The 23,580-nt window shown below is 37.2% G+C and overlaps 1 protein-coding gene across 23 annotated transcripts in view; it reads left to right on the top strand.

Annotated features, from left to right (window-relative positions):
* NRXN1 (neurexin 1) overlaps positions 1 to 23,580 on the top strand; it is a 720,174-nt gene that overhangs the window by 277,857 nt on the left and 418,737 nt on the right. For all 23 annotated transcript variants that reach the window (XM_049833873.1, XM_049833872.1, XM_049833882.1 and 20 more), the window contains one exon: positions 18,349 to 18,787. In XM_049833873.1, coding sequence (XP_049689830.1) covers positions 18,349 to 18,787 — 439 coding nt within the window. The remainder of the gene's footprint in view (positions 1 to 18,348; positions 18,788 to 23,580) is intronic.

The following is a 23,580-nucleotide window of genomic DNA, read 5'->3' as shown; positions in this document are numbered from 1 at the left end:
GGCGTCCTGATGGACAACCACCTGAACGTGAGTCAGTAGTGTGCTGCTGCAGCAGTAAAGGCAAATCAGGTCCTGGGCTGTGTCCACAAGGGTATTACTAGCAGAGAGAGGGTAATTATCCTGCTCTACTCAGCACTCATCAGGCTGCACCTGGAATACTGTGCCCAGTTCTGGTCTGCAAAACTCAAAAAAGAGGTGGGAAGACTGGCGAGGGTCCAAAGGAGGGCTGTGAAGGTGATTAAAAGGGCTGGAGGGTTTGTCCTATGAGAAAAGACTGTGAAGGGAGCGCAGGTTCTTTTCCCCCTGGAGAAGAGAAGGCTCGGGGGGGACCTCATCACAGTATTCCAGTACTTAAAAGAGTGGCTACAAAGAGGACAGAGGCTCTTTCTTCACAAGGAGCAACATGGAGAAGACAAGGAGCAACGGGTGCAATTTGCACCAGGAGACGTTTTATTTTGATCTAAGGAAGAGATTTTGTACAATGAGAACAATCAATCAGTGGAACAACCTCCCCAGGGACATGGTGGGGTCCCCATTGCTGGAGGTTTTCAAGACGCAATTGGACAGGGTGCCTAGATAGTCTCACCTAGGCTCCCTTTCTCATGAAAGTTAGACCAGATGATCTTCTGAGGTCCCTTCCAACCTGGACTATTCTATAATTCTATGGAAAGCGAATTGGAGAAAGTCTAGGAGAGGAGAAAATGTTGCTTATCATAAAGGAATTTAAATTTGTGTTGTGAACTAACTGTATCGTGATAGACAATCTCTGAAGTGTGAAAGGTGCAGGATATGATTTTCTGAGTTTGCGCCTCTAATGAAGTTAAGAGGCAATAATGAAGAAAGAGAGAGGGAAAGAAAGGTTATTTTTCCTTTTTAAGGCACCTGTTCTGAAGCTTTTGAAATCAGAATGGAAAGATCATCAAAGCGTACCTGACCTCCAAGATACTTTCATTATATGTTGTGTTTTGTTAATACAGTGTGTTTGATAGTAATCATTTGTGGTTAGGACCAGGTATCCAAAATAATTATATATGGGTGGGTTTTTTCCCTGTAAAATATCTGGCTGGAAACTGTTGCTTTCCTTAATTGGAAAACTCAGTTCCATAAAGCCTTTTTGATAATGTAACAGCAGATTAAAAAAAACCCAAAAAAATAAAAAAAGAGGGGGTGCTGTTCATAGGAAAGCATGTGAGGGGGAAAAGGAGTTTTCTGTATGGGCTATTTTTTCCAGCAACAACAAATATTAATTTCTCTGATGGTTATTTGGAATGTGCAAAGAAATACAGTGCTCCAAGGGAGACCGACAGCATTCAAGCACAAAAACTGATATGCTGAGGGAAAACGTCTGGGTTTTTTCTTAACAATAACTATAAATATTTGAAGAGTATAAGTGCTAAAGCACAGAAGCACAAGGGGAGTAATGTGATGGGATTACTAACGTGAAAATTCAGATTGGCTGAGTATTAGGAAAAAAATGATTGACAGTGAGAATAGATTATGTAGTGAAGCACTTTCCCAAAGGTATTTGTAAAAGCCCTGTCTCAGTCTTCACTGAGATACTTCAGAGTAGATTGTATAAAGAACCAAAAGCTATTCTGTGGGGAAACATGCTGTTCTTGGAGAGTTGTGTTACAGGACTTAATAGGTTTGCTACAAGTCGTTTCTCTGAATCGTTTAGAGATGTATTACAAGTTTTTGCTCATTGAAAGAAGTTCTGTAACATATCCCACATATTTTACTCAGTGGGTCATAGTGAGTTTGTGTTCATCAAAAACTTAGTAAATCAATATCCCATAACAGTATTTTACATACACTATTCATTACACTTTCGTTTCAAAGAAGAGGGGGAAATAGGGAGTGTGAAAGATGTAGGTTATTTGTGTTCCGGCAAGGGGAGTGTTTGGGGGGGGGGTGAATTCTGGAAGTTTACAGACCCAGTGATTTCACTGTGACCTGGATTTCATCCTTTATTCCCATTCTAAGATTTGTAAGTGTTCTGGGTAGGAATATTGAGTTTAAAATGTACAACTTGCGATGATCCAAAGGAAATGAACACAGAAGATTTTAGGAGTATGCTTCCTTAAAGGACTTGACCTTCAGAAAAAGCACTTTGTCTCCCAGATGCTAACAATATTTCTTCAAGGTTTTGTGTATGCTTCGCTTAGGCACAAGCTGGAACCAATCAAAGGAGGCTGGGGAATTTTTCAAGAATTAATTTCTCTCCAGCACATAGGATGTTCTGAATATTTGCCCTTTGAAATACCAGCAGGAAGGACACTCATTTCATGCCAAATAGCCCTTGGTCTTCATAAACTTCTGATGGTAGGTCTCCTGCTGTGGAGGCTGGAAGTGATGCGTATTGAGTTATTGATTATATATTACTGTCCTCCATTTTCAAGAAATACTTAAGAGGAAGAAACTAAAAGTACTCATGGAGATCTTTTGGTCCCTTGATGTGGACTTGAGCAACACCGTTGTTCTATCAGTGTGTGCCTATTTGTTGCCATGTCCTTTTTCCTCCTTTTCTTTTTACTGTGCCCATGCAGAGCTTGGAAATGACTGAGAATTTTCTGAGCCTCTAGGTGGGATGCTTAAAATAATTACTATAAGGAACAGCATGTTCCTTGCCATTCAGGCAGTTCTTATGCATAGTGCTTATTTTGTGTTCAAAAGATGGAAAAACAAATTCTAGTCTTCCTCCCTTCTCATCCCATGTGACCAGTGTGCATATGTTTTTCAGATGATACAAGCTGCAGGTCAGCCATGGCTGCATTCATAAATATTCATACCTATATAGATGGGGGTAAAAAAATAAGTGACAGGTTAGCATAAATGAAATATTCAGCACAACTCAGCAACATCAGGATTAAAATGGAAATATGCAAGATACAGGAAAAACTGTTCCAAGAAAATGTTTGAAAAGAAAATCCTTCTTCCTTATTTTTTGGCTATCACTATATTTGGAAAAAGAAATATTTTGCTCTGTGTGAGATAAGGCAAATTAAACAGATAGTAAAATGCAGATTGCATTTCAAGAGCTAGCCACTTAACTGACACAAGTAGCCAGAACCTGACAGGAAGCTGTTGATGAGTCTTGTTCTTTCAGAATCGTAAACCAGAAATTCTCAAAATGTCATTGTCCTGGACGTTATAAGGCTGCAGACCTTGTTTGAGAGCGATGTTCATATGTGTTTAGATGTTTGCTGCCTAAATTTTTCATTTCTTTAGTCAAGATTCTTTCTCCCTTACTGGAAATATTAATCTTAAGATCATTTGATACAAAACTGTAGTAAGCATTTGGACGATGTCCCTGGCATGTCTTCCACATTAACTAGTAATAAATCATATTAGTGACAGCTGTTTGGTGATGTGTTACACTAACAGATCGCAGCAGAAAGTTCCGTGAGAGCATGTTACTCTAATGCATCATCGGAGTCCAAAACGTTTGGTAAAATTGGCCAGTGTGAACACCTAGATGTCACCTTCCACGTCCTTACAACCTTTGCTTACAAGATGTACTCATTTACAAAGTGTGGTATGATACTTCAGTTTCTGTAAAACCTCCAGGAGTTAGCTGATCTGTTCAGCTGAGATTGTTTGCTTTTAGGGACACACACACAAACTTGACGGAGTTGATCAGAAAACTTCAGTACTGTAAAATAGCACTGAACTGTGCTGGCTGTAAACTTTGTGTTTAAGTTGTCTGTTTGAACAATGCTCTTGTCCATGTATGGCATATGAAGCAATCAGATTTGCCCAGACTTTATTGCCTGTTTCCACATCAGTAGTTGAAACATTTTTTATATGACCATTATGATAAAGTTTTTCTTAGTTTTATTTAGGCAATCTTTGAAAACCTGCAAACCAGCATATACTTTGTCCCTGGAATTAAGGAATGTATTCAAGTGAATCCTTTATTCTGAATATTTTGATTACTACTCTAAAAAACAAATAAAAACCTTCCAAGATGGGAGATGGCCTACAGGAGTAAAATTACTTGTGTGTTTGTGTGTGTGTGTCACTTAACAATTAGCACCTAACACCTTATCCTACCTTTTTCTGGATCTAATCTGATCTAGAGCAGCTGAATCTGGTAAAAGCAGCTGAAATCTGCTGTTTTCATTTGTGCAGTAGAAAACAGATTAACTATAATTGCGATTATTGCTATAGATGATTTGTTCTAGCAGCTGTAACTTCTTTCTTTTCTCAGGATTCTAATGGTGAAAGTAAATGGATTTTTTTTTTCTGCTTCATGTTTTGGGAAGAATGTAGTATTGATGGTTGCTTGCAGGATTGTATTTTAAAGCTGGGTGCCCACACACCCCTGCATGTAATTTAGTTTAAAAAAAAAAACAAAACAGGGAGAGAGGAGTGAAAATTAAGAATTTGAGGAGTATTTGTGTATGTGCCCCCCCAACCCTCCCTCAAAAAACATTAACAAGTACTTACTATATTTCTATCAGAAAGTAGTATTTTCTAATATTAGACTTTAAGGACATAACATTGAAACAGAATATTTATTTAGGAAACGGTATTCCACAATTCTCTTAATTTAGACAGGTTTTAAGACAAGAATTATTACACCCAGTTACTTACAATATAGCGTTTATGCTATAAAATTAATACAGTTATATAAGGAAAAAAACCCCAAAACCCCAAACAAACAACTGTTCTCTTTCCAAGACTTATCCCAGGTAATTTCATATGCTTAAGAGCTACTGAGGACTGAGATTCTTCTTAGCCATCTAGATGGTGCATGCTTTCTAAGTTTTGACTGGACAACTTGACTGGGCATATTCTTTCATTCAAAAGTCCATAGTCATTTTTTCAGGTATTTGCAGCACTGCATATGTATCTAGTCTAAAAAAAAACGCTTATGTTGATATCAACTGAGACCTCTTTTTATTGGTTGTAAGAATTGTAGCCTGTACAAATTTGATTTGGTTTCTTTTTAGTTATGCGTACAGCTCAGATATCTTCAAAGGTGCAAATAATATTATGCCTATGAAGAGCACAAAGAGCTCTGAAGGATATTGAAAGTTCAGTGAGGTGGCTTGCATGGGTAAAAGCCTAAGTATTTTGGCTCACCTGTGAACATGCAAATGAAATGATTAGCACATCTGACACCTGAAAGGTTTGTAGAAATACTGCTGTTGTATCCGTGTTTGGGGATTCCATTCTTAGCAATGTCAAGAATTGAAATGCTGATATGCTGAAACTGGTAAGAAAACTTCTGATCAGTGTTATTTCAGCTAAAGAACTACAGCAGAGATGAGCAGGAGCACATTTGTGGTTACTTTTCCCTAACCAAAAAAAAACCCCACAAAGAAAAAACAAGGGGGAGGGAAAGAAACCAAAAAACTTGGTACATTAGGATGTTTTGTAAATTGATCCCAGTTTAGCGGTAGTAACCTATGATGTAATTTGTGGCGCCAGTTATGCAGTTGAAAAACATAGTGTTTTGCAATCCCTTATTCAGGTATGAAGTAAATGGCAAACGTTAGCTAAGTAACGGTTAAGAACAGATACTCCGAGTTTAGATAAATCACATTCAGTATACCATCCTCCCTCTTCTTATAAGCTTAGAGGAAGTTGTTAGGAGGCATAAAGTTGTCAAGTTTGTCATTCCTGTGAGACAGACTTAGAAATAGCTTGACTTTACGGCAAAAATCATACCATGAGACCACTGTTTCTGTAGACTCAATGATTATTAATAGCAAAGGTGGCTGAGAATTTTAGTTTCCAGGCTTGTCTTTTGAAAGCATGTTGCCATACTCAGCTAGGGGACTGTGCTGAGAGGTCAAGATGGAGGAATATAAAAAATACCCTTCAGTGGGTAACTGCTTATAACTTTTGCTTTTTCTAAGATCAGCTACGTTGTTTGTGTCAAAGTGGACTTCAAGAGGAAAAGACGACATTTTAAAATTTTCAATTTAGAACTCTCATTGTCTTAAATTGTACTGATTTGGTTTTGAATATTCTTGCACTGTTTGAAAGAAAGCTTAAAGTTTGAATCAGAAATGAAACAATTCACCGAAAGAAAGGGAACAGCTTTTTAAACAGTTTTCTTATAGCTCAATTTGGAAACAATTTTAATCTGATTAATCTAGAACTTCTTTTAAATTTTTAACTTTTTTCCGGAGAATTTAAAAAAGTACGTAGTATTGTTATGTGCATCCTTTCAGTCATTTGCTTTTCTTGAAGAAATCTGTCTGGATTCTAGTCAGAGGGCCATATTTTCAAAAGAATACTTGAGCGTTGGGTCAAAGTCTTGTATGGATGTTCATGCATACTGAATATCCCATGTACTCTTTGAATGCTGTTCCCTTTTTTTTTTTTTGCTTGAGAGCTAAATCTGTCACTTGTACATACAGGTAACAGCCCTGAAAGGTTCTAAAAAACAAAGTGGCACAAAAAAGCCCAGAGCTCCTGCTTTGAAAATTCTTCTTTTCAAGTTGAAACTTTCAGGAGATGCTGGGGGGGGGGGATGTTCGTGTTTTGTAAAGCAGTCATTTCTGTCATTTATCAGTGGTGGATGTCTACCTGGTAACATATAAAGAACCCTTTATAGAATGGAAGTAAATATAAATGGAAATAGCATGAGCAGGTCAGGTTCTACAAGAGTAAATTATTAACATTACATTTTCTGAAAGCGTGTGCCCTTTTGTTTTCTGCTGGCATCACGTGGGTACACACAGTAGGATTTGTTCTCATGCCCTGGTATTATTTATTGGTACATATTAAAACTAATACTTTATATAGATATTTTCTCACAGTATTTTTTCTACTTACTAAATATTGTCTTCAAATCTGCTTTTTAATTAGAATGAGACTATTCTGAATTCATTTTCTGCAGAAAGACAAGTGCTTTTCTTCTTTGTGGGCTACAGTAATCATGAGGCTCATACCACATTGAGTTTTACCTTCTTATGTGTTATCATCCAATGAATTAAAGTTTTTATTAGACACCATCACCAGCTTGATACTTAATTCTGAATCAGTCGCTATATAGTAGGCTTTCTCACAGTCTTTAACCAGTAAATAGTGGCTTCAGTGGAACTAAGGCCCCACTACAGAGAGCAGAACCTTGAAAATAATTTTGGCAAACTTTCCCAAAGAAAATGCATGGTACAAGTCTGCTTATTCTTGTTTTGGTTTTTTGAATGGAGTTGTACTGAGGTGAACACAAGCAATAGTTAGTAGCATGGATGTGGCTGCCTAAATTCATTCTTTAGGTTTCATGTATACCCTTTATGATTTTTTTATTTATACATAATTCAGCACATCATACGTGTAGTGCCAATAAAGTATTTTAGCAAAAATAGTCAGAAAATCATTTTTTCCTGACACTTTTGCCTGAGGAAAAGCTTATTTTCCCCCTCACTTTTCTGAAGTAATATTTCAAAACATTTCAAATATGCTTGATATAAAAGGTAGCTTCAAGTTGAAGTGTTTATTTGAAATGGGAAAAAAAACCCAAAACACAATCCCTAAAACATTTAAAGGTGAAAACAAATGTCAGAACATTGCTGAGACATTCAATTGATGTACGCAATGGCATGAGGAAGTGAGAAATGCTTAATTGCGCTGTCTACCCTTTACTAAGATTTAGTACTCTTCATAACTATTTTCCAAATAAACACTGTGAGGTGTATTTATTGTGACAGACACACGTAAGCAAAAATGGAAACCTCTAATATTTGCAGACCAGTACACTTTTAAAAGTTTTGCATATGCATTAGATCACAATAACCAGTAATAGCTTGTGTACAGGTACTTGTTTGTAGTTCACTTTATATGGCAAGCTGCTTTTCTTGAATGTTATTAGAAAAAGTTTGTTGTAGTATTGTATGTCTCTACTGATTATCTGTCAGAAGAATTGATTTTGCTTGAGGCTGAGGACCTCTTAGTACAGAACCAAAGGAGGATTTTATTGTCTGACATTCCTTTAGCACTAAGCTGACACCAAAGTCTCAGGCTTGAAGGTCATCCAGCAGCATCAGACCCTTTAAACACCGTACTTAAGTATGCATGCTCTGCTTCGTTCTTTCACTAGGAGATGACACATCTTGAAAACCAAATAATACGTCCCTGCTCCTTCTCGTTATAAAGATGATAATTAATTTGGATTAGTTCAGCAAGTTTAGTTTGGAGGACAGCTTTAACCTCAGTAAAGTTTAGTAACAAAGATGGCCCATAGGTAGGCTGTGGTTAAAGATGCCTTAAATATATAAGAGATGCCTTAGAAATATCCCATGAATTAATTCTTTTCTTGAAAATTTATAAATTGCTTTTAGCAGCACACGTTGTGCACTACACAAATCAGTGTTTGAGGTGGAAAAGCCCCACTTTTGCTCTTACTTCTCTGTGCAAGTACTGGATTTTATCTGTCATTTCAGGAAATACAGGTTGTTTAGAAAAGGAATGTAAGCACAGAACGGAGTGCAAAGGACCGCACTGCCCAGCAGCCTTGAGGTGTACCTTTCTATATCATTGAGAGATGGTGAAGGAAAAGCTGCCTCTGAAAAATATGGCAGCTTGATACCAAGTACCTTGTGTTGGAATTACAGTAATAACTTTGCGTGCAGAAGTACTACAGAAAACTTGGCTTCTAATTGTCACGGGTATCTGAGAAGGCAAAGATTATTTCAAAACATTGATGTGAACCATTCCTGAAGTTGCGGTACTGGAAAACAAAAAGGATATGTTAAAAGGATTATAAGGATTCGTAAGAAATTGCAGGTGAAGGGAGGGAAGACTTGGATGTCTTCCAGGAACGTGTCAGTCACTCCACCAGCAAAAGGAAAGCTAGCAGTGTAGTTAGTGGGTGGGAATTTGAATTTTTTTTATTTTTGTTTTGAGACTATTTATGTATCACAGTAGGGCAGAATTTAGCCAACAACTGTATAAACTGTCACTACATTAATATCACAAACTGAAATCAGAGAGCTGCCACCCTAGCTAGGTACTGTGCTGGCTCCCAGAAGGGGAGAAGGAAAGTTTCTATAGCTTGCTGCCAAGTAGCCAACTTCGCTGAACAGATAGTCAGCTAAGAGAGCTGAAAGGGAAGGATGCTATCTATATGGAGGCTGGCTGTAAATTCATACAATAGGCATGGCATTTCAGCCTGGGATTAGAGGGCTATTTTCCCCTCGGTGGAACAGAAGGTTCTTTCAAACCAGGAATCAGGAAATGGAGCAGATGAGTCCAAAACAGAAAGCAGCCAGAAACACCCACAGCCAAGAGCTAGCTATTCAGCTAGATGCGAGAGTAACCTACACAAGTGGGAGAGAAGGGAAAGAAAAAGCCAGTCAGGTATTTATTATTCTGGAGAAGTAATAAGGCTAAGACCCGTAAGTTGGCAACTACTGATATACTGACGGGGAGAGGCTGAAGGAAGGAAGGAAAGCTAGTGAGGGGTGGAATAAATCCCCCTCATTTCACCAAAGGATATGCAGAATTGATGTTCTGCAGCCTACAGTTGCTTTTATATGTGTTTTCAAATGTGTTTAATATTGGGAAAAAAAAAATTTGTTAAAATATTTGTAGACATTCAGGGTTACATGTATTGGTGATTGGGTTTTTTAGCAAGTTTTTGTTAGTTTGTCTTCAGATCACTGACCTCCCAAACTTGGATTCTGTGTTGGGTCCATTTTAGCTTTTCTCTTTAATTTGAGGTTCATTCTTTTTCTCTTTTTGTGACCACTTCCATTTTTTTCCCCATACAACTCCTACACTAATTAAAGGTAGCTCAATTTTTAAGTACATCTGCCACATTTCTTTCAGATGCATTTGAGATGTTCCTTAGAACATTCATTTTTACATTATTTTTGCCTTTTCCCATAATTTGCTTCTTACTTTTCTGACCCTAGATTTAAAGCTTTAGGTGGTAAAAATTGAAAAAAAGTCTAGCATATAATAAATGTTATGCTAAAGAAATGAGGCTTGAACCCTACAATAGTAATTACTGCATTCTGCTTTACAGTGCCTCTTTCTTGCAGTCCCTAAAGGGTTCCTGTGCTTGATCTTGGGCAGGAATGGTTAATGGGGAAAGAGGAAAACCAGCATGTTTCTGACTTTTCTGCAGAATTAGTCTTTGGTAACTCTTGCTGCACTGTGAAAGAAAGGGGAGGAAAAACTGAAATCCAGCACAACAGCTGAGTATCCTGTAGCCCTTTCTTTTCCCAAACGGTCATAGGAGGCACCATATCATTTGTTTTCTTCCTTAGACTTTTTATAATGTATTAATTCAAAGCTGCTTTTGCCTCAAATAATGCATTTCCTTTTGGTGATTCTCATTTCTCTTGGGTTTGTGTCATGCTTTATGTCTTGGTAAAGGCTTTATTCCTACTTGGGAGCTGATTGAGCTTCTGTGGAACCAATTTGTTCCTAAGTTCTGCAATTTAGATGTTGCCAAGAAATTTCTATGAGTCTTTGCCATGGGAAGTTAAAAAAAAAAAAAAAAAAAAAAAGGGGGGGGGGGGGGGGAGAAAACTTGAACCCATTTCTTAAAAACAGAACGCATAGCAACCACAGTCAGAGACATTTAGCAGTCTGGCAGCTGACAGCAGGACATACAAAGAATAACAAAATAGTCTATTGAAGAGGGGAAAAAAGATCTTCAAAAGACTTGTGTCCACAGCAGGGTGAAAAACATAATAATCCCATTATCGATGTCGTTAAAAAAAGAAAAAGTTGATTTTTTTTCTAACTTCTGCTAATATAACATGTTAAATGATATGCCAGTAACCTAGAACATAAAAAGGCATTCTCTGGCATCCTCTTTAGATGTGTCTATTCAGGCAGTCTAAGTGGGAGAGAAAAAACCCAAACAAACAGTTCAGAGACCAGCATTCGAAACTCCAGCAGAAGAGACCAGTTTGCCCAGGTCAGCTCTCACAACTGTATTAATTCTGCAAATCGGTGACTAATGCATGAAACTGAGGTGACTTTCCCAGTACTGCACAGTGAATCTAGAGAAAAGCAAGTAAGACGTTTCTTAGAACAGTGCCCTGTAACATTCACAGTGTACCTATTATTTTGACTCTGTTAGTACTGTCTTAGTTTCTAGAACTGTATGTAATCATTACCAACTCCTTTTATTGCCTTAGAGTAATTAAGGTAATCTTCCCTGTACCAAATTGTGAGCTATTTGTTGTTCATTTTTTGGTTTTGGTTTTTTTTTTCATTCTTTCAACATCATTGTTTGGGGGTAGGACAGTGACGGTTTTCAGCCAGTGAACCTTCAGATGGGCTATTGAATTCATAGTGGACTTCCACATCATTATGCTAATTTTTTTACCGTTGTTTTGGGTCCCCATTTGCTTTCCTAGCATTTGCAGGGGTGTGATGATAAACATTTAAATAGAACATATATTTCTGTGCATTAAGTATGTCTGTTTTCTGTGAATAGAAGTTTTAAAAATGTCTGATGTGCGATGTATCCGGTAATGTTAAGAAAGATGAGTGCAGAAAAATGTTCATGTTGCTTATTTACAGAAACAATAAACATCACAAATTTATTGCCTCTAGTTAGCCGTTCAGTGTGGCATTAAAGCACTAGCCGACTGTATTATCATGGCATAATATATGGCATTATACTTTTATGTTTACCTTGAGACATGGATTGTTCAAGCCCAGCTCTTACTGAGTTGTAGCTCTTGACCAGATTGGGTACATTTTATTTTTCTATTTGAATGGCCAAGGAGGTCTGTACTTTGTAGTTGCATACTAGAAAGTTGGACTATCGTACTCTTTTTGTCAAAGTGGCTTTCATCTTCCTTAAAAAGAAAATGGGGGAGGGGGTTGATGACACTCTATAGGAAATGTGTGTGTAAATATGACTTACTTTGGACAAAGCTCCACTAGATCCGAAGCTGGTAACGCAAACTTCAGTCTTCAGGCAAGTTTCTACCCTGTGAGGAAATGGTGTATCCATTTTACAGAGAAGCAAAGAAAAGTTCAAGTTCTCTGTGCGGCATTCAGATGCAGGTTAAATCCTGGATTAATGGTCCTGACTTCTAATAGCAAGAATTATTCTAATGATTCTTTTCTTTCTACCTAGTAGGACAAAGTCTGTAGAGAGTATGTCTGATTTTAAAATATATTTGTTATATCTGAAGCTATAAGCGATAGAACAAAGTATTTGCTTATGCTGTACAAATAATATGTTAGCCTTGAAAAAGTCCATTTCATATTCTTCAAAAGCCACCCCTGAGAGGGAGCAGGCCTAATGTAACTATTTTACATTTTCAATCATTCAGATTCTTTTTTCTCCTATTGGATAACTTGAGCAGTGTTCAGTACTGCTTCGGACTTGGACAACCGAGAGCCTTTCATGTGGGTCTCTTTCCTCTTCTGTCACTGTGGAAGAGCCAAGTCCAATTTTAGTAGAGTGTATGGAGGGTTGAGTGCGCTCTGTTTCCACTCCACGGTTTTGGATGCTCAGAGTGGACAGGAAGAAGAGGCAGGAGAATGTGAAGTTCCCAGATATATATTCCATGGAATCTGTGGCACTCTAGTTAAGACATGGGTTTTTAAAAAAAATTTTTTTAAGTCAAGCTTTTTTTTGAGCTGAAACTTGTGAAGCAGTTTCCCAGACCATATTAATTGATTTAAAATAATGCAGGAAAACGCATGTGCTATTGTTTTTTCCAGGTGTTTATGTATCTATACCGTGGCACCCTGTCCTGTTGTCCTGAGGCTTACCTCCCCCTCAGTAGGACTCTATAGACACTCGTTTTTTGGTTTGGTGCTCAAAATGACCCCCGTTCTAAATGTCCCACCACACATGCACAGATCCCCCCAGGAAAATTAAAACTGTTTCATCTGAGGATAAATAAATAGTTTCCTTGGAGATTTCATTTTACCTGCTAATTTCTTCTCTGTATTCAGAAAACAATGCTCTTTTATAAAGCTGAGTAGTCATCGAGGTTGAATAGCTGTTGTCATTCATAGTGTGCGCTTTCACATTGTGTTCAAAAATACACCCCGTTGCAAACGTTTGAACTGGGGCTCCTTAAATTTTGCATAAATAGTCTGTAGTTTATTGTGTTCCTTGATATATTCATTTTGGAGCTTGGAAGTGAATTGAGGCATATTAGCAAAATGACAAGCCTCCTGTGAGAAGCTGACATTCGTGGATTAGTTCAAAGCCGTTCAGCAATTCAGCAAATACTAAAAATAATACAGGATAACTCTCAATGGTCAGTTTTGCCTCTGGATTTCTGGGGAACATGATGCCGTATGCACCAGGTAGTTCTCAATGAGCACGGAAATTCTAGTGGCTGTTAAAGCAGGCTGATAAAATTGCCTCAGGCTTCACTTACTGCAAGTCCTATTGCTACAGTTTTTGCCATCAGTAAGTTATCTCCCGCTGACTTCCCTGTGCAGCATGAAATTGTAGGTTAGCAGCACCTACCTGAGCCATTTTGGATGATACTAGTCTCCATTTTAGAGTATTAAACACCATTGTTTGCACTATGTGATCCAGGTTTCAGGAAAATATGAAAATACTGCTTTATGGTAGCATAAAGATTTATATGATTCACTTTTTCAACAGATTTAGAGACTGGATTCATCCATTCATTCAAATTGCATTTAGAAAAATATTTCTTCCTCACCTCCTCATTAAGTAATTAGATAAGCTTTTCAGAGCACTATCGTAACGTAGGTGCTCTGAACTCCTGGTTTCTCTTTGATTCTCAAGGAAACCTAGATGCTGCAAATTAAGTGATGTGGTTAGCTTTTTAAGGATCATATTTGGTTTTAATAATATAATTTGAAAGAAATGCTTCATGGTCATTTAAAGGCTTTTAATCACAGTGATTGAGAGGCTATTGCTAGCAGAGTTGGTCAGTATTCTGAAATATTTAAGAGTCATGCCGTTTCTTTACGTATAGTATTTGATGTACAAAATACAAAAAGGAATCTTTAATGTGGAAAGGGCTTCACTTTTGAATTGAAAATGGTCTTGAAATCTAGATCCTTTCACATCTTTCATGGTTTTAAATTTCATGGGATAGGGTCAGTAGAAAAAACTGGTAGGATTTTGTTGATGTTTCTGTTATATTGACTTCTAATTTGATGTTTGAACTCTTGTATATTTAGGATATCTCTCTCATATCAACAGGAAATTCCTTGTCTCTCCTTCACCTTTTCTCAAAGTCATTCATACGTTTATACATCACCAATTTATTCATATATTTTCATTGGCTGCTCTGCTACATTTTGTTGTTGTTGAAGGCACCTGCCATGACGGCTGGCAAGTTCTGTAGTGAATTCTTAATACATTTCTAGAGTTCATTGCAGACTAGGGCCTTGGCTTGCGATAAATTATATACATGATATATCTTCGGGAAGCATGAATTAATTTTGCTTGTGCTCCAAGATGACCACAGACCACTTTAAAGAGAGTGCTGAGCTTAAGTTAATATTTGCTGTCTCTTAGCTGGACTTATTTGTTAAGACTCAGCACTATGATATTTTAAGTTACCTGGCATGTGGTTGGCCTAGATGGTAGTAAAGGGAGCTCATATCTTGATTGTAAAATTATATATAGGTCTGCCCGTTATCTCCTGGAAAACAAATTTATGCCTTACTTTGGATAGCTCAGTTGCAAGTTATGCAGGGAATTGCTAACTGTTCCTTTTTTCTTGGGAGTTTAAGTGACCTTTTGCAGTTTCCAAGAATGAGGTAATTATATATTTTAAAGACTCGGGTCTTCAACCTTACTTAATATTAAGAGGAAAGAATACAGTGAATAGGAGACAAATTCAAGGTGCTCTTTGTAGCACGAGACAATTCCCTGAGGGCTGCAGTTCCATGTGCAGGAAAATTTTATTATTGTTGCTCAGTTATGAGAATGTGAGAGCAATCAAGTTATTAACAGGGCCAGCCCGATAGATGCTAGGAAAGCACATAGCGATGCAAGGATACTGACTGGTACGTTGTGTAGGAGTAAAGGTGAATGTGACTCAAATATTTCTCCGTTGCAAATTACCTTCACTGGACTAATTGCAGATCCACGTCTCTGTTGGAGGGAGAATGTATTGAGTTAACGTTAAAGAACAATATGTTGGGTGTCCTAGATGGAAATAGCAGTGGATAATATAAGCCCTACTAAAAGCATGTTTGTCCTTATGTACCCAGAAGGGGAGGGGGGGGGGAATTAGAAGGCAGAATCTTTGGAAAATAATGAGTAAATTATTTGTACCCTAGAGGCTATTGATTCTAAAGCATATACCTCCAAGCATTATAAAGCAGATATTAGTCTCAGAATTATTCCTTACTGTTCAGGTTTTTTCCCCAAAATTTAATGACTGCTACTTTTTGTGCGCATACTGCTTTTTTCCTTTTTGCTGTGCTTCACTGATGGCTGAGTACATCTTTCATGGATAGGGAGAGTGGTAAGAATCTCAGCATAACACCAGGAAATGGTCTTCCAAACACCAGCTGTGTGCAGTTAATAGTCTATAGTTCTTTTCAATTATGGTTTTCAGTTATGGTTCATATATTCCTGTTTTAATACAAATTATCCATGATAATTCAGTTCCAAATTTTCAATTTCCTAAGATTAAAAGAATAGAAACATCCTAAAACTTAGAACATAAACACTCTAAAACATAGATGTAGACTTAATTTTGTTTCCACACAATGAATGTAGTAAGATGCAATCATTCACATCTCAGTAACTACAAAGATTTAATTGTGGAATATGGAAGTAAGAAATTGTCATATGCAATATTCAGGGATTCTAATAACATTTTAATATTGGTGGCATAGAATTCCCAGTATTTGCCACTCTTATGCAAGTGCTGTAGCAATTTTTCCTTCATATGTTAGCTATTAAGCTATTTAAAGAGCTGGTGATGAGTTATTTAGAAAACTATTGCCAGTATTCCTATTTGCACTTTGTCCATCAGGTCCTTGAACTGTATTTATTAAAAATTATTGTTTCTGAGTTGGCAAATGACTTCAAAGCCAATAGAGCTGTTTTAGACATCAAGGAAAGCTTAGGTCTCCTTTTGTCTGCTCGGTTTTTCTGAGATAGCTATTAACTACTAATTTTATTATTCAGTCAGCCAGCTTTCATTAATATCAGACAATTTGAATTTGTCCATAAACAAGAAATTCTCTTTGTACATTTATTTGTATTGTCCTGGTACCTACCTTTGTTCAGCAGGCAATTAAAGAATATTTTCTCCTCATGTTCTTTGTTGCCTTAATTACTTTCATTGTCAACAGCATGATTTAATTCTAATGAGAGCCCATTTGTTCCTTTTTTTTATCATATCCTCTAGCCTCTGTTTAATGCTTTTCAGTCTATTCTAGGAAGGTTGCCCCCTGTAACTCCTTCAAATGAGGTGGAAGCTATCCAAAATCCCTCTTGCCATAGAAAGTGGCCAATGTTTCATGGGGCCAGATATCTCCAAGTAATATTGCCTGCCAGGCTACTGACTTCTTGCTGCATTTTTCTGCCTTTGGCTTTCTTCACTCTAAAGACAGTCACCCCAGTCCATGTGATTATTCTCCAGTACTCATCTAAATTCCTTCACGTAATCTGCAATCTCAGAGGTGTTACAGAACTATTTGATAAATGCAACTATGGATCCTTGTTCTCTAAGATTACAAGTTAGTCCGATTCTAGTCACTTCTGATGTCTTCACTTATAAGAAGGCAACACGTGTTCCCTGCTTTTTTTTTGGCAGAGTATTGTTTCTGCTGTCAGGAATCCACAGTAAGGTTTATTTGTTGTCTTTGGAGACAGAGCTCCAGTGGGAACAGCAGTATTTGTACTGAACTCTGAAATAAAATGGAGAAATAGGCTTATTTATTTAGCTTTTAGGACACGTTTTTAATGTAGTGGAATAACTCTGCCACGGCTTATGATGAAATTTGCTGGGTGGATAATGATGTAACTTGAAAGAAAACAATTCTTACAGTAAAAAATTGTCAATCTATCAGTCATTTCTTTAGCATTGTTATCTTTAAACACCATTTTTCAATAGCAGCTACCACTTGTGGGGTATGCCATCTTAGACTGTGTGTCTGCTAGTGTCTTAATTTCTAACAGCAGCACAGTTCTGCGCTGCATACCCTGTCTCTTCCACTTGCTGTGTGTCAGTTTATTTTGCAGAGTTGGTTTCATTTGTGTTCAAGCTAGGCTTCAGCGGAAATTAATCCAGAAGCTCTACCCTAAGTATTCAGTAAGCACTTTCCCCTGAACAGCTTCAGACTACGTTGTATAGTTGGAACACTGGATCAGGGGCCAGACATGATCTAGTCCTGAATGGTATAGAATCTGTAGATTAAGAAGCCTCAGCACAAAGTGCTTTGATTTGCTGAGCTGTTGCTTTTGCTTTAAATTGCTTTCTAATGTAGGCTTAACTTTAGCAAGAGAGAAGAAGGTTTTAGCTTCTGTCACCATGCATTCATGTTCAGCCCTTCAGTGGTATTTTAGCTTGAGCATGTCAATATTTTTAATTGTTCAATAAATGACAAAATACTTGTGTACACTTGTGCTATTGGGACCTTCATTTAAGCAGTCTTTGTATCCTGGACACCACAGAAATAGCAGCAATTTTAGAATATACTAATAAAGACTAGAACCCTGGGAACTGGTTATATCATAACGGGCTTCTCTGGGCAGAGTAAATATGTGACTTGAAGCAAGAATATTTGCTGTGGAGGTCAGTTGGATTTAAAACTAATATTGCCTTTCATTTTTATCAGAAAAATCTTCAGTCAGGGAAAATACATAAGTGGGTTTATTTTTTGTCCAATTGAACGGGCTCAAAGATCGTCCTGGTTTTGTCTGGTTTGAGCAGTATGATACTAGTATCCCTATTTTACAGCTTCATGAGTACCATTGGATGCTACTATTCCTCAGCCCCAAGGACAAATTGAAAAGATGTTAAATTATAAAGTATCTGACCTTGGTACATTTTCTGTACATGAACAGAAGAGTTAAGACAGTGACAAAGGGTTTAGAGAAAGAAGAACTCTAATGCTTCTCTAACATAGCAGAATGGCTGCGCAAAGAGGGCTTCTAAGCAATCAAGGCTGCGCAAGCTAATTTGCAACTGATAGTATAAATTATGTGCAGATTCTTTCACATTGTTTGAATTGACTCTAGGGATATTTTTAGAGCAACTTTGGTTTAATGAAAACTGTTATTAAATCATTAGTCAATGAAAATAGTTATAGTTATTTAATTTTGTGTATATGTAAATTATCATAGGCATGTAACATCAATATTGTCCTTTAAATAATATGCCTATTCAGGATTATATCTGTTTGCTTAAAATGGTCAAGTTCCTCTTAGTAACTTCTTTGCTTTGCTTGCAGGTTGTTTATAAAAATAACGATGTCAGGTTGGAGTTATCTCGACTTGCCAAGCAAGGAGATCCTAAAATGAAGATTCATGGGGTTGTAGCATTTAAATGTGAGAATGTTGCAACCTTAGATCCAATCACATTTGAAACACCAGAGTCCTTCATCTCTTTGCCAAAGTGGAATGCCAAGAAAACAGGCTCGATATCATTTGACTTTCGTACAACTGAGCCAAATGGCTTGATTCTTTTCAGTCATGGAAAACCAAGGCATCAAAAAGATGCCAAACACCCACAGATGGTGAAAGTTGACTTTTTTGCCATTGAGATGCTTGATGGCCACCTCTACCTGCTGTTAGACATGGGATCAGGTACTATAAAAATAAAAGCCTTGCAGAAGAAGGTAAATGATGGTGAATGGTACCATGTGGATTTTCAACGGGATGGACGGTCAGGTAAGCTTCTTTTTTTACTATTCAGTATGTTTTTTCACATTGCATCTGAGAGAATACTGGGTATGTATTATGTTGCCACCACTAGAGTTGTGCATCATCTGGAAAAAAAAGGGGGGGGGGGGAAATATAAGAAGTTATTAGTGTCAGGTACCAGAACAAAGTGGTTTGCAGAGTAAAATATATTACATTAACATTTATTGGGTAATCAGGTACTTAATCTTTCAAGTAAGTGTGCCGTGTACTTCAAAAACAAACAATAATCTCCCTCTGTGCTTGCTTACACCAAATAGCTGAAGTGGGAAGTTTCAAGAAAGAATAAAAATAAAGCAAAAAAAACAATTAACGAAAGTAATCTCCAACACAGAGGATAGTTGGCCCATGGAAACAACACAGAAATTCCAATCATGTCAGCAGATCTCACCATAATTAAATGATATGCTAATGAATGGCTACCAACACATATCAGCAGAAATGGAAATAAGTGACTTGCTGTATGCTGTCAGTATGATTCGTATTCTGTAGTAGTTTTCTTGACAAATGATCTCACTGAAAAGGGTAAATATAAAGAATTCATAAACTCTTTCCTAATGCTGCGGAAATCTGTTACAACATAAACTATAACTGTTCTTGTGTTTCAGCTGCATCTGATCTTGAGTACGTATCTTGACTTCAGCAAATAATCAATATCCATTAATTCAAGGCCAAATCTATTCTATGGTATCTTTCCTGTAGTTCATGCCAGGATTTGGGGGCAGGGGGAAATGTACTGAGTCTCTAATTCAGTAGATCAGAGAGTTTTCTGATTAATATCAGTATCCAGTCTGAAGTTTATGCACGCTATGAAATTGAGTATTGAAAAATGTAAACTCCTCTTCTTTTGGATTTTGTGCTTTTCCCCACTTTATTCCTTCTGGTGACTCCTTTTCCATGACTAGCATTTATAATTTCTTTCTGAAACTTCATACCCCCAAAAGTTACTGTTTTATGACTTTCTTACTACTCACAAATCAGATTTCAGACCAAGTGAATCTTAGGTGCAGGTTTAAATTGAAGATTTCAGTCAAATCCATGCTGAAAGTCACACCAAATTCAATTGATCAGTCTGCCCTAGGATTATGAAAAAGAACGATTTGATTCCTGGGCTATGCAGCTTCAAATTCTAATTGTAGAAGGTTTGATTTTTCTGAGTATAATATGTTGGTTGCTTATTTACATTTCTTGAGGTTAAAAAAACCAAAACCCAAGCCAACCAAACAACAAAACACACAACTTCTCAAAATCCTCAGTTGTGATTGAATATCCAGCCGTTATATTATTTATACTACAATCTTCATTTCAGGCTTCCTCCTTAAGTGCTGTTTCAGTGATTCATATCGGGCAGTAAATCCTGTAATAATCATGCCTGTGGGACTCCACTGAAAGCAAAGTTTGTTCCTGCATACAAAGTCAACACAACTATAAAGAAATAAATGCATAGCAATTGTTTACACTTGAAAATATGCTCTCCACTCTCATTGCTCCACAAAAACTGTAGCTCACAAGTGCCATTAAACAAAGTATGCCCTAAACTCTTTTAATGCTTTAAAACTGTTGATGGACACCAGCAAGAATGTAAACTAATTTTAGGAAGGAATACACACCTGCTGATCAGAACTGCGTATTATTTTTTAGTAGAATTATAAATAGTCAAATATATATGTAAAAGAAAAATTAATGCAGCTGATGAATCACCTATGATCAAGATGGATGAACTTTATTTACGCTGTCACTCTTGAAAACTGACCATAGTACCTATTTGCCCTTCTTAAAACGTTGACATATTGCCAGGAATAGTTAATAAATATGTAGGCATACAGAGTGATGAACTGAATTATTAGCTAAAATCTGAACCAGACATGAAAGATTTTCTATGATTTTAATACACACAATAATACTTTACAGTAGGAGAAGTACCAATAACAGTGGCAATGCTGTTATTTTTCTTAATGGGAATATTGGCTGACTAGTATCTTAGACCATCAGATTTACCCAAGTAAAATGACTATCTAACAATTAAAATAAACAATGAACTGTATGTTCCTATTTTCTTCTGATTGGAACAGGAAGTACCAATGTGTTATGTTTAGATTATTTCTTCATGATTTATGCATGTTGGTCTATTATGCTTTTTTCCATGAATAATAAAATCCACTTTACTATTTCAGGAAGCTTTTTCATTTATTTTCTCTAGCTAAACCCAAACATACTGGAAATCATATGAGTATGATCACTTTTCACTTGCTTACCTTCAGAATTTTTGTATAAGTGAATGAATATATCTTATATTAAAAAAATTGGGCCTTTCTGAGACTTTGTTGTTGCTGCTGCCAAAACGCTTCCCAGCCTATCAAGTATAAAGCAAGATATTCTTCTGTTAATAAGTAACTCAAATAACCTGTCTTTTTTTTTTAAGTGAAGTTTGGTGTCCTGCCACCTTTTGCTCTTAGCGTTCAAATTCAATGCAGAGTGGTTCCCTCAGATAATAGAAAGCTGTGACATTTCTCAAGGAGCTTTGCTAATTTCCTTGACTTTTGTATTAGCTGGATCAGCAAGTCCTCGATTTATTTTTCATTCTTTGCTCTCTTCCTGACTCTCCGTCACAGGGAGCATCTACTCTAAACTACTGACTTTGCCATTGCCCGTCTGGGACTGCAGTGGGGGGATATCAGGAATGAGAGCACATTTTTAAATTGTACTCATCCAGGCCCTGTTCACTGGCTGATCCCCTCAGATTTGGGAGGTACGAGGAAGAGGGAAGAGATACTGAAGGAACTTTTGACCTATTATTCATATAGAAGTTTTTCACCCTAGAATCCCATCCTGCTGCCTGTAAGAGCTACTCTGAATGCTTCCTTACCTAAAAGGCAGATCTTTGGTGAGAAAAAACTCCTGAGACCCTATTTCCCAGTGTTAAGTAAAGAAAGATTTCGTACCTCCTTCATTGGTCCATCTTTCTTGCTAGGTTTACAGCAGAGGAAAGGGCACGCATGGTCTCCAGTGGTCTGTCTTTTTTTGCAAAGTGTATACAGCAGAGGAGACAACCTGGTACCAACTGCTGTGTCCTGTCACGTGAGCTGGGTTCCCTTCCAGCATTCGTGGTTATCCTGAATTCCTGTGAAGGACAGTCGCTTCACAGCTGCTTCACATGTTCCCCGTCTTGGCCACGGGCTGTGTCACAGTCCTTATCACAGCTATTATGTTACGCTTTAGCACACGAGATCCAAAGTGTATTTAGAATACCTTGCACTGATTTTTTCACTGTTTCTTAACAAGCAAATGTATTTCACGTGCACAAAAAGCAACTGAATAGGCCGTGTAAGGTAAGCATAGAGATCAGTATAGTTGTAGTAGCTGTAGCTACAATCTTCATATTTAACTGATCAGAACTGAGAGAAGGTTTAGAAATATGGCTTAGTTTCTTATACACAGACTTGTGAAAAAGTAAATTGCTGAGATAATGAATATGATTGGAGAGGCTCATTAACTCATACCTAAGGGAAATGTTTGCCTGTTCTGCTCTTAACAGTACTGCCAATTCTGCAGTAAAAGAACTGGGGGGGGGGGGGGGGGACAAACCCAAAAAACAACGCAAACCCCAACTAAAAAAACCCCAAACAACAAAACAAACCATGAAGCAACCCTAAAGGTCTTTGCTCACAGTGTTTCTTGTAACACAGTAGAGTTAGGTTTAATAAGTGTTTTCTTAGACATGAGTACTGTTTAAAATTTTGTTAAACTGTTTACTGTATTCAAGGATAAACTTGCAAGTGTTTTGTGACTAAACCGCCATTCATCCTTTGGAAATCATCATTACACACTGAAATTGGAGAGGTAACTTACTCTTCTTGTCAACCTCCAATTGTGTATGGCAGTGTAAACCAGAATGTATCAGAATGTATTCATAGGTAGGTAGCATTTAAGGGCTAAGTCGTCACTGAAATTTTGAACTAAAGTTAGAGTTTCAGCTTAAATATGAGAAATTATCTTTAGAGTATGTAATTAGAGCTTAACTATAATCAGTATTTCAGTGTAAGTGGTACTTTCTTGATATCTGTTACATGTATTGTTGTTGCAGGTTCTTTTTTTACATGCACGCTTCTATATGCTCCTTCCCCCATCTTTCCAGCCTTTTAAGAACTGCCAGATTTACATGTTTCTATTTCAACAAACATTAATAGTTTGCGTATTTGAGATAATGGGGTTATATTGCATTTCAAGGAAAATTCTTCCCATGATCCTGTTACTGGTTTTCCTTTATTCATGAGATCCTAGAAAAATTGAGATGGGGTGCCCTTGAGAGGTCCTCTATTTTATTCCTCCAATGAAAGTAGTGACAGTGTACTTGGGTCAGTCTTGCCAGATGTTTGGAGAGTTACCTCCAGCAATGGACACTGGACAGCCTCCCCATGTAATCATTCATAAACTGAGTATTTCTGTACACAAAACAAGCCATTTTGTCCATAATTTCCCTGTTCACAGCAGGCATAAAATACACCACACTTTTTTCCTGTCTCATAGCTCTATACTTTTTATGATTTGAATCCTGTTATGTCAGTCTCCAGTTTTCTTCATAGACTAAGAAACCCCAGCTGCTTCCTATCCTTATATGTAATGTTCTGTAGCTATTGACCATTTTTATTGCCATCTTCTGTAGTCTCCTCGGCTGATCTGCATCTTTCTCAGAGTTCAAGATAAACCTTACCAATGCTCAGTAAAGTGGTACAATAGGCTTCTCTATGCCTCCCAATATATTT

Source organism: Accipiter gentilis, chromosome 30, assembly GCF_929443795.1.
Source record: "Accipiter gentilis chromosome 30, bAccGen1.1, whole genome shotgun sequence".
Classification (NCBI taxonomy): Eukaryota; Metazoa; Chordata; class Aves; order Accipitriformes; family Accipitridae; genus Astur; species Astur gentilis.
Note: the sequence above shows the minus strand (reverse complement) of the source record. Positions and strands in the feature narration are given on the sequence as shown.